General features: G+C 37.0%; 1 protein-coding gene across 1 annotated transcript in view; it reads right to left on the reverse strand.

The window, feature by feature from the left end:
* GMCL1 (germ cell-less, spermatogenesis associated 1) overlaps positions 1-12,580 on the reverse strand; it is a 48,134-nt gene that overhangs the window by 23,993 nt on the left and 11,561 nt on the right. The window contains exons 8-9 of the mRNA XM_014540925.1: positions 11,145-11,235; positions 2,420-2,557 (exon numbers count right to left, since the gene is read on the reverse strand). Coding sequence (XP_014396411.1) covers positions 2,420-2,557; positions 11,145-11,235 — 229 coding nt within the window. The remainder of the gene's footprint in view (positions 1-2,419; positions 2,558-11,144; positions 11,236-12,580) is intronic.

Consider the following 12,580-nt stretch of genomic DNA (forward strand, 5'->3'; position numbering starts at 1 on the left):
CAGAGGGTGGGGTGGGAACCGGGTGGAGGGGAGCTATAGGGGAAATAAAAGAGGAACAACTGTAATAATCTGAACAATAAAGATTTAATTAAAAATAAATAAATAAAAAGCTGTAGAATGCTCTGTGCAATACTCAGCACAGACAACTAGAGGATATAGGTTTAATTTAGTTTTAGGATTTGTCAAATAAAGGACGAGATGAAGACAATAGTGAGAGAGAGTGGCTCAGATGATCTATCATGAAATCCAAGGGCCAAAAATAATAGGAGAAGTTTGAAAGACTGGTAGACAATGAAAGGCTTAAAATGGATTGGAAATAAAATAACAATGTAAAGGGAATGAGGCTATGAACATACTAGAAGGTTATATATAGCCTGAAGACTACCAGAGTTCTCATGCTAAGAAATTCTGGGTTATAATGTTCATGGTGTTTCCATAGGTGGTGGGTGCCTAATGTTCAGCAAACATAAATGTTACTGGAATTGAGGTCAAATTACTAGGAAGCGAGGGTATTAAAGGGAATGACCATTATGTGACTATACAGGAGTGGGGAGGTAGACAGTAAATCAAGCGTCCAAGTCTTATATGAATGTGAAGAGAAGAGAGAAAGGATAGAGGGTTAGTTGGATGATATGCAATAATATTTGGAAAGGGCATTGAGGGGCTAGGACTTTCTGGCCTCCTACCCCTATACTGGGGCAGGATGTCTTAATAGAAAGTCCTCTATAGAGGGAAAATAGTATCCTCTGGGAGAGCTAAATACATGGAAGGAAGAGATGGAAGATATGGGAGTTTATAGACCCTAGTTCCAGAGCACATAACAGAAAGGTTTGGGAGGAATAACAAGATAGGTCAGAGGTATCAAGGAAGAGGGAAGTATGACAAGGAGAGTATGGAATAAAACAGATTTAATAATCTGACCTAAGATAGATCTAATTTCTTGAAATAATGGAGTTCAACTGTGATTGACATAGTTGAATCTTAAAACAGGCTGTTTCTATACAAAATCCTGACTTAACTTGGAATTAAACATATTTCTTAAAATTTTTACCTAAGGATTGTCAAAATGGATGTAGTAAAACTCTTCAGAATGCATAACTTTAAATAATATTAACATGTGTTTGGCACTATTTCTGAAAAATAATCAATGAATTTTAGCTAAGTAATAAAAATTATTTTAATTTATTTCAAATGTAGGATTTACTGCTATTGAGAACACACACTAATCTATCTAATTTGAGTTATGTGCCACTTTTTAACCCCTTAAAAACAGCATAGGATATCATTTGAATTTACATTCTGCTTTTGAAACTGTAATTTTTATTGGGATATAGGAAAACCTATTCATCCATTTATAACTGTAAGATGAAGTATTCACTAAAAATGATTCATATGAAATTAATAGAAAAACAATGTCTATAAACCTATTAGAGTGATTTTATAAAAATGCATTACTTTCAAATGTATCAGAGTGTTACTCTAGGTTTGCTTTCCATTGAATACCTTTCTAAATAAGTTTACAGATTACAAGAACAATTTAAATCTATAAACACAGCTATATTAAAAACTGAGGTATCAGATAATTACAATTTTTCAGACAAATCTATTACTAATGTTTGCAAATTTACAAATAAATCTTCAAATAGAAAGTCTATTCTATACTTCTTTTTTAAAAAATATATTTTATTGATTTTACAGAGAGGAAGGGAGAGGGATAGAGAGTTAGAAACATCGATGAGAGAGAAACATCGATCAGCTGCCTCCTGCACACCTCCTACTGGGGATGTGCCCGCAACCAAGGTATATGCCCTTGACTGTAATCGAACCTGGGACCCTTCAGTCCGCAGGCCGACGCTCCATCCACTGAGCCAAAATATCAGCTATTCTATACTTCTTATATGCATATATAGTACTAAACTGAATCTTATACAAGCACTAGAGATTTAACTGAGAATATTAAATTAGTAATTGTCTTAAATTTAAATAATTAGCAAAGATATTACATTTGCTTTGATATGAGCTTTAAGACTAGAATAAGGAAAAAAAGAAAATAAGCAAATTTATGGAGTATTAATAGAAGAAAGCAGTTGTAAACTTTAAGGAGTACTACAAAAACCATTTTTAAAAGTCTGGTGCAAAGTAGTGTACTAGTTAATAAAATGAAAGAACACCCATATTACAGAAAACTATACAGCCACTTAAATATTCTGGAGAGTATTTAATGATATGGAAAAATACCCAAAATATTTGATGTGAACACAGAAAATTACCTGCATGGTATGATTCAGCTTTGGTATAAAACTGTGTACCTTCTTGGGATTAAGGATAATATCTCTTAAGTATGCTTTTCTATGATATATATTACTATTATAATCAGAAAGATATTACTTAAAATCATAATTTCATTATATTCTCTTACCTGACGGTATTAGAGAATCTTGTTCAATAATTCGTGCAGAGGCCAAATCACTGATAATATACTGTAACCTTAAATGTCTGAATACTGACACAAATGGTTTTCCTTGCTCAGTTTCAAGGAAAGTCATACCTTCAAAATCTATAAAAAAAAAAATAGTTCAAATTAAATAGCCATTCTTTTCAAATCTATTAATTTACTTTTTTATTAAATGTTGTCATGGGTCTGGGGACACACACACATGTACATCTATTAGCATACAAATAAGCTAGTTGCAAAATTTTCAAGGATTTTATAAATCGCAGATGTGTGGATAAAAACTTGGGGAGATTTAGAAAAAAGCCACAGGAAATTAACTTTGGTCCTACGTGGAACCTTGCTACAATTCAGTTGTACACCATTCTGGGGTTTGGAGCTTACAGTGCAGCAAGGTGGGAAAGGAATGCTTAAGAATGATAGTTGGAGCCCTGGCCGGTTTGGCTCAGTGGATAGAGCGTCGGCTTGCGGACTGAAGGGTCCCGGGTTCGATTCTGGTCAAGAGCATGTACCTTGGTTGCGGGCACATTCCCAGTGGGAGACATGCAGGAGGCAGCTGATTGATGTTTCTCTCTCATCGATGTTTCTAACTCTCTATCCCTCTCTCTTCCTCTCTGTAAAAAATCAATAAAATATATTTGGGGAAAAAAAAAAAAGAATGATAGTTGGGATAATGGTATCTCTCCAGGATACCCTCTCGAAGGCACTGACAACTCCAGTGGAACTCTAGAGCCCAGATGCCTCACTTAGGGTCTTCAAAAGATACACAGGTCATGGAATGTCTATTAGGATTCTTCTAACTTATGCTTTAGTTACATGCGATAAACACTAATCAATTTATTAATTTTTTATTCAAATATAAAATAAGATACAAAAACACTATAGCCACTGTACACATGGATAGTATTTATGTTAAAATAATTCAAGTTTAAGAAGTATATGGCTCAACTGGTCAAGATGGTGGAGTAGGTAAATGCTGTACTCAAATCCTCCCACAACCACATTAAATTTACGACTAAACTACAGAACAACCATCATTCAGAATCACCTGAAATCCAGCTGAATTGAAGTCCTACAACTAAGGATATAAAGAAGCCACATCGAGACTGGTAGGAGGGTCGGAGATGTGGAATGGGCTGGTCCCACACCCATGAGTGGCGAATAAAAATCAGGAGAGATATCTTGGATGCAGAGGTGCTCCCTGTAGAGTGAGGAGTCCCAGCCCTATACCAGGCCCCCTGGCCAGGGTTCCAATGCCAGCAAGAGAAGTCCCTGTAACTACTGGTTGTGAAAACCAGCTTGGGTTGTGGTTTAGTGAGACAGAGGGCTGCTGGAGTCTCAGGTGTTTCTCTTAAAAGGCCCGAGTAAGGACTTAATTGGTCTCACTTGCTCTGAGTTCCAGCACTGGGAAATCAAAGACAAACAGGGAGAAATCGAGTTGTCTAGCATCGGGGTGAGAGCTGGAGGAGTGGCTTTCTCCTAGACAGAAGTACTAGCACAGGCCATTGTTCCTTTTTGGGGCCCTCTCCCCTCCACAGAGCCAGTAGGCAGATGTCATAACTGAGTCTCCATCAACCTGGCTAATTCTGTTAGCCTCACCCTGCTGATTCCCTGAGATCCCACTGCATCTAACTTGCAGGCCCAACTAAGTTGTTTCAGTGGCTTTTCCATACAAAAGGCCTGTCTTGGCTCATGCTTTGGACTTCCTAAAAATCTCTAAAACAAGCAGCATCTGGCCTTAGTGTGCCACGTAGCTCTTGCTAAGTGGCCTCAGGCCCGGCACTAGTAGCAGCCAGTCTTGGTTCACAGCTTGGCCTCTCCTGGGCACTTCCAAGCCCAGCACAAATAGCAGCCATCTGCAGGTTGCTTTGTAGCTTATGCTGGGTGGCCCCGAGCAGGACATAGGTGGTGGCTGACCTTGGCCTGAATCTCCCATGAGGGCCCAGAGCCAGCATACCTGGTGGACAGCTTCAGACCATGTCAAAGCACCACCCAACCACCTCCACAAGCAACACACTCAAGGTACAGACTCAGTGGGCTCCAGAACCCCACTGAAATAAGTCCTGCTCTATGGGGTTAGCCCAGGGGTGGGCAAACTTTTTGACTCGAGGGCCACAATGGGTTCTTAAACTGGACCGGAGGGCCGGAACAAAAGCATTGATGGAGTGTTTGTGTGAAGTAATATAAATTCAAAGTAAACATCATTACATAAAAGGGTACGGTCTTTTTTTTTTTTAGTTTTATTCATTTCAAACGGGCCGTAGTTTGCCCACGGCTGGGTTAGCCCCTGCACAGCTGATTCCCCAGGGTGGTCACAGCCAGTCCTCACAGCCAATTGGCCTGGGGATAAATCCCTCCCATTGAGGGGCCAACAGCAATCAAGGCGGGTGTGCACCTGGAGTGCCAAATTTGGGTGATCAGGGAAGCTGTGCCACTGGACCCTACTGCATAAGGCCATTCTACCAAGTCCAGAAGATGTAACAGCTCTACCTAATACAGGGAGGCAGCCAAAATGAGGAGACAAAGAAACATGTCTCAAATGAAAGAGCAGAAGAAAACTCCAGAAAAAGAACTAAACAAAATGGAGAATAGCAATCTCCTAGATACAGAGCTCAAAACACTGGTTATAAAAATGCTCAATGAACTTAGGGGAAGAGTAGATGAACTTAGTGAGATCTTCAACAGAGAGATAGGAAACATAAAAACAAAGACAGAAAACATAAAAAAGAACCAGTCAGAAATGAAGAATATGCTAACTAAAATGAAGAATACATTACAGGGAATCAACACTGGAGTAGATGAGGCAGTGGATCAAATCAGAGATTTGTAAGATAGGAAGCAGAAAACAGCCAAACAGAATCCAGAAAAATAAAAATAGTATAAGCAGCCTCTAAGACAACTTCAAGAATACCAACATTTGTATCATGGGGGTGCCAGAAAAAGAAGAGAGAGAGCAAACAATTGAAAACCTGTGTGAAAAAATAATGACGGAAAACTTCCCTAACTTGGTGAAGGAAATAGACATACAAGTCTAGGAAGCACAGAGTCCCAAACAAGATGCACCCAAAGAGGCCCACACCAAGATACAGCATAATAAAATGAAAAAGGTTAAAGACAAAGAGAATATTAGCCCTGGCCAATGTGGCTTAGTTGGTTGAGTGTTGTCCCATGCACCAAGATGTTGCCAGTTTGATTCTTAGTCAGGGCACATGCCCAGGTTGTGGGCTTGATCCCCAGTAGGGGCATGTAGAAGGCAGTCAATTGATATTTCTCTATCCATTCCTCTTTCTCTAAAATCAATAAAAACATATTAGAGAGAAAAAAAAGACAAAAAGAGAAAAGCGGTTATCTACAAGGGAGCTCCCATAAGACTATCAGCTGATTTCTCAACAGAAACTTTGCAGGCCAGAAGGTATTGGCAAGAAATATTCAAAGTGATAAAAAGCAAGGACCTACAACAAAGATCACTCTACCAAACAAAGCTATCATTTAGAATTATAGTACAGGTAAAGAGCTTCCCAGACAAGAACAAGCTAGAGGAGTTCACCACCACCAAACCAGTATTACAAAAAATGTTAAAGGGTCTTCTTTAAGAAGAAGAAAAAAGGTAAAAAATATGAGTAATAGCAATAAATATATATCTATCATTAATTACTTTAAATGCAAATGGATCAAATGCTCCAATTCGAAGAGATAGAGGCTGAATGAATAACAAAACAAGACCCTTATATATGCTATCTACAAGAGACTCACTTCAGATTGAAAGATACACTCAGACTGAAGGTAAAGGGATGGAAAAAGATATTTCATGAAAATGGAAACAAACCAAAAGAGCAAGGGTAGCAATACTTACACCAGACAAAATAAATCTAAAAAACAAAATAAATGAAAAAGCAAAACAGAAACAGACTCATAGATACAGAGAACATTCTGACAGTTGCCAGATGAGAGGAAGGTTGGGGGATAGGTGAAAAAGGTGACGGGATTAAGAAGCACAAATTGGTAGTTACAGATAGTTACAGGGATATAAAGTACAGCATAGGGAATATAGTTAATAATATTATAGTAACTATGTATGGTTTTAGATGGTATAAGATTTATTAGGGTGATCACTTAGTTAAGTTATATAATGTCTAATCATTGTGTTGTGCACATGAAACTAATATAATATAGTATGTCAACTGTAATTGAAAAGTAAAAAAATTATTTAAAGTAAAAAAAGTATTTTAATTTTTTTCTTTTTGGGAGAATTTAAGGTTATTTCTAAAAATAGTTATTCTCAGTTGCATTCCAATGTACTTTCATAGTGGGAAGGAAAGGTCTAGAGTTACAGCTATCAAACAGAGTTACTACTATCAAACTATGGCAAAAGCCCTAGTCTGTTATCTATTAAACAAGGCCTATCCATGGGAGTATACTCAATCCTATTGCTAGTAAGGATAGGGAGAAAAAGTTAAGAGTTGCTATTGTAGACTATTATGACTCAAACTATGTATGCTTCACATGGAACACAGGTTTGTGGTAAAGGAGGTGTTGCCTACTAAAATATTTTTCCCCCCTGAAAATTGCAAAATAACAGTCAAGTTAATGAAAAGAATTTCTACAATTTTCAAATTTTTATCCCACTTCCGTATTTCTTTGGTACCTGTCTAGAGTCAAACAAAGCAAACAAGAGAGAGTAGTAAGCTCATTTAAAAAATTAATAAACTCTGCTTACTTATGCAACAGGCAATTAACTGTGAATTTACATGTTATATATATTTTTTTAATTTACTTTTTATTACTTTTAAAAGTATATGTTTATCGATTTCAGAGAGAGGAAGGGAGAGGGAGAGATAGAAACATCAATGATGAGAAAGAATCATCGATCAGCTGCCTCCTGCATGCCCCCTACTGGGGATAGAGTCCAAAAACCCGGGCATGTGCCCTGACTAGGAATCGAACTGTGACCTCCTGGTTCATGGGTTGACACTAAAAGAGCAACACAGGCCAGGCTCTTTTAAAAAAAATAATAGTATTAGCTCTAGTTCTTGTGATGAATTATATGTGCCAATTTAATGGGGTATACTAAAAATGCCATTATATTTTTATGGATGCTCCATTGCATAAACAAGTTATAAAAATCTAATTCTAGATTCTCATAGAAATCTGGAAATTATGCCATGAAGACTTTTCTTTAAGGGCACAGAAGAGATTGCCTCATTTACTTTTGTAAAATTTCATGGAGTTAGAAAAATGTTTTAAAGATTCTAACTTTTGAAAATGTAGCTATACAAAACAAACAAAAACAACATGTAGCTATATTAATTGCATCTGCCAAATTCAGTATCAATCTCTACATATAACGGTGTAAAAATTTTTTCTGTATTTCTATTGTTTCTTGTAGTCTTGACCCACATATATCTAAAAAGTGAAATAATTAAGAAAACCTAAGAAAAATATACCAAAATATAATGGGTGTTTTTTCTGTTTTACTTCCTCTTTATTAATCTTTTATAATTTTAAAACTGTAAAAAATAATCTCAAAATCCTCTCTGAAAAGCAAGAGCATTAGACATATATTTTGCTTTATGCAATAAATGTCCCCCTGAAAGTATTTTTTTTTTTAAATTTGTATTTTTATTGATTTTAGAGATGGAGAGAGAGGGAGACAGAGATAGAAACATCAATGATGAGGATCATTTGATTGGCTGCCTCCTGCATGCCCCCTACTGGGGATTGAGCCGAAACCCAGGCATGTGCCCTTGATGGTATCAAACCTGGGACCCTTCAGTCTGCAGGCCAATGTTCTATCCGCTGAGCCAAACCGGCTAGGGCTGAATGTTATCTTAAACTGTATACTTTTACACTATGAAGTCTAAGATGAAGACCCTAGAATGCGAAAACCAGAAGTGGACCACAGTTTCTTATGGTTTCTGCCACTTCAGCTACAGGTAAATTTCTCTCTTGATGAACTACTGTGGTTAATCCATCAGAGCTCAAAAAAGGATAAGTTATGTCAACATTTACCTAACATCTACTGTTTCTACTGAGTCCCTTTGTCTTTTTAGTTTCTCTGCCCAACTTAACTCTTTCAGTTTTTCTATCTCTCCCTCTTTAAATTTTCTCATCTATAATTTGTCTGATTCCTCTTTAATTACCATAATGTAGTACTAAAGCATAATTTAAGGTATAAGTTTAGTATTTTGTTCAAGTAAATCAAGTTAGTTTTATTGGTATGGTTCTTTTTTTTTTTTTAAAGGGGAGAATGATGATTTTTATTTTTATTTTTTTTAAATATATTTTATTGATTTTTTAAAATATACTTTATTGATTTTTTACAGAGAGGAAGGGAGAGGGATAGAGAGTTAGAAACATCAATGAGAGAGAAACATCGATCAGCTGCCTCCTGCACACTTCCTAATGGGGATGTGCCCACAACCAAGGTACATGCCCTTGACCAGAATCGAACCTGGGACCTTTCAGTCCGCAGATTGATTTTAGAGATGGAGAGAGAGGGAGACAGAGATAGAAACATCAATGATGAGGATCATCATTTGAGCTGCCTCCTGCATGCCCCCTACTGGGGATTGAGCCGATTTGGCTCCATCCACTGAGCCAAACCAGTTAGGGCTATTTTATTGATTTTTTACAGAGAGGAAGGGAGAGGGATAGAGAGTCAGAAACATTGATGGGAGAGAAACATCAATCAGCTGCCTCCTGCACATCCCCTACTGGGGATGTGCCCGCAACCAAGGTACATGCCCTTGACCAGAATCGAACCTGGGACCCTTGAGTCCACAGGCTGGTGCTCTATTCACTGAGCCAAACCGGTTAGGGCTGGTATGGTTCTTTAGATGTTCATGAACTTGACAGAAAAACAATTTATTTGGCTCTAAGCTAGGAAATCTCACTATGTAAAATAATTATATAACATTTACTTAAACAAGACACAAAAAGCACTAAACTTTAAAATAAAAGACTTCTGTTCATTAAAAGACACCTTTAAGAAAGTAAAAAAGAGCTGAGATGGTGTGCTCAGCGGTAGAGCTTTGGCCTAGGAACCAAAAGGCCACAGGTTCGATTCTAGGTCAGGGCACATGCCTGGGTTGCGGAACTGATCCCCAGTACAGGGTGTGCAGGAAGCAGCCAACTGATGTTTCTATCTCTCTATCCCTCTCCCTTTTTCTCTAAAAATTAGTAAAAAATTAAAGAAAAAAAGAATGTCTACAAATCATTAAGAAAAAATACAGTAATAAAATAGGAAAACACCTTGAACAGATATTTCACAGAAGAGAAAACATGCGGCCAATAAACACATAAGGAGCTGTTCAATCTTTTTGTTTTAAGGAAATGAAAATCAAGTCCACAATATGAAATAGTTCAGTAACAACTAAAACAAAATGACATACTTTCAGGGGTGTGCTGGGGCTGGCTCATACTGGCTCACAGGCGCTGATGGTATGCATTTCTTCCCAACTCCACATGCAATGATGTCATGTTGGTAGCTTAAAATCAGCCATGTTGGGGAATTTGTAAAATGAAAATTTTAAAAGTGCTAGAAATCAGGGATTATTTTTTCAAAGAGCCAGTTTACCAGCACACCAGTGTATTATGTACATTAAGACATACATACATATGTGATAACTTTTTTTAAAGCATGGAAATAAACAACCTAAAATTCAAGACAGTAGTTGGGGAAAGTCAAGGGGACACAAAAGGAAAGAAGCACATGAACAGACTGCCGTTATTAATGTTCTAGTAATGGAAGATTAATTTCTGGAGGTTTGATATGTTATCTATATATATAAAAGCCTAAGAGACCGAACAATTGGTTGACCGGTTGCTATGATGTGCACTGATCGCCAGGGGGCAGACGCTCAATGCAGGAGATGCCCCCTGGTGGTCAGTGCACTATCACAGTCAATCTCCTGCGGCCAGCCAACCTCCCACAGTCCCTCCCTGCAGCCAGCCAACCTCCCATGGTTCCTCCCGCTGGTAGGCCCGAAGGACCCCACCCGTGCATGAATTCATGCACCGGGCCTCTAGTTAAAAATAAACCAAAAATGGGGCCAGGCACAGACCAAAAATGACAGTAAACTAAAAAAATCATGAAGTTAAGGATTATGAGTTATCTAATTCCTCACCTGAGGGCCATTAAATTTTTTCCCTGTATCTGTTTTAGTAGAGTAAAATAAATATATTGCACGTTCTACCTCTGTCCAGATAAGGAAGACCTTATGGCAGTTGATCTTAACCAATTTTAGGTCAACTTTCCCTGGGAATCTGATGAAAGTTATGGAAACTCTTTCCCCCCAAATTACAACACACACACACACACATACGCACACAATTTTGCATCCACTTTCAGAGGTTAGTGACACACAGAAGCCTGTCCATGGGCCCCCATGTTAAGAATAGTTGTCTAATATACAAGGTTTAATTTGTAGGGAAAATTCAATATGGTCAAACAAAAGACAAATTTAAAAAACAGTAGTTTTGGGCATCAAAACATGGTTTAAAGAGTAATAATTCAGTTACTGCTAAGCAAGGCATTTTCCTTATCCAGCCTCAATTTTCTCAGTGAAAATGAGGGACTGAATTAGGCAACTGCTAAGGTGCTCTCCAGCACTAAAATTTTCTAGGTGTATAATGATTTTAATAAATTTCAATTAAAAAAAACCCAAGTTTTCAATAAAAATTTCAGGTATACCTTTTTTCCTCTTAGAAAACCAGACATCTGTTTCAGTCAAAAGCTGTTTTAAAGATCCATTCCAAGAAGGCACGAGTTGAAGGAACATCCACTAGGTTAAAAAAGTAAATAAGAGAAAAATGTCAAAACTTCAGCCTATTATGATTTTACAATTTTCAAACTGCCTCCCCCTTAAAACATAATATCTTAAAAATTTTAATTTTCATTACAAGCAATTGAAGGAAGTAGAACTATTACATGACATGCTTACAAGCTTTAAATTAATCATGGCATTAATCATTGTCCAATAATAAAAACTAGGTGAGTGTGCAATAAAGAATAAACTAATCCTTGCCCAGTCAGCATGGCTCAGTGGTTGACCATCCAACTATGAACCAGGTCATGGTTCGATTCCCGGTCAGGGCACATGCCTGGGTTGCGGGCTGGAATCCCAGTGTGGGGCATGCAGGAGGTAGCCAATCGATGATTCTCTCTCACCATTGATGTTTCTATCTCTCTCTCTCCCTCTCTGAAATCAATAAAAATATATTTTTAAAAAGAGAATAAACTAATCCTTGAAAGTATTTATGATCTCAAATACATTGTAGTTTTACTATTAAAAAGGTAAAGGCTTAATATATATTACATTAGAAAATTTATACGAATTTTATACTAATTTATTCTAATTACTAACACGATAACAATTTTATACTAATTTATACTAATTATTAACTCAATTTCACTACATACTAGGTGAAATTATAAATGTGAGAAATTAAACAGGGGAAAAAGGAGTTTCTTATTACCTTATTGCTGTTGAGACAGTATACAGAATAGTAAAGAGCATGGACTTTTAAATCCTGACCCTACTAATTAATAGCTGGGCAAATTACTTAATTTCTCTGGGCCTTAATTTCTTCATTTGTTTAATGAGTATAATATGTCTACCTCATAGAACATTAAAAAAATTAGTATGTGTAACACACTTTGAATAGTGCTTGGCACACAGTAAGCATTTGTCATTACTGGCATAACAGCAGTTATAACAGGAAAGTATGAATGCTACCAGTGGCTCAGAGATAGAAATGAGCTACCACTCCTTTAATGATTAGATAATCCCATTACTAAATTTTCTTGAAGAAAAATAGGAATCACATCCTACCATAAAAACAAACCACCACAATGATATAACTAGAAGGTGTTGCATTCCTAGATTCCACAACTGTGTTAAATGTAGACTCCATGCTGGGGACAAAAGGCTAACGGCAAAATTATGCAGTGAGAAAAGCAATGGATTGGGACTCATAATACCTGGGTTCTGCCTCAAGGCTGCCACTTAGTCATTGTAAGTATTCTAAGTCTTAGTATGTATAGAACAAGAATAATAAAAATGATTTTAAAAAATATATATTTTATTGATTTTTTACAGAGAGGAAGGGAGAGGGATAGAGTTAGAA

The sequence above is a fragment of the Myotis brandtii genome, unplaced genomic scaffold, assembly GCF_000412655.1.
Source record: "Myotis brandtii unplaced genomic scaffold, ASM41265v1 scaffold251, whole genome shotgun sequence".
In the NCBI taxonomy this organism is placed as follows: Eukaryota; Metazoa; Chordata; class Mammalia; order Chiroptera; family Vespertilionidae; genus Myotis; species Myotis brandtii.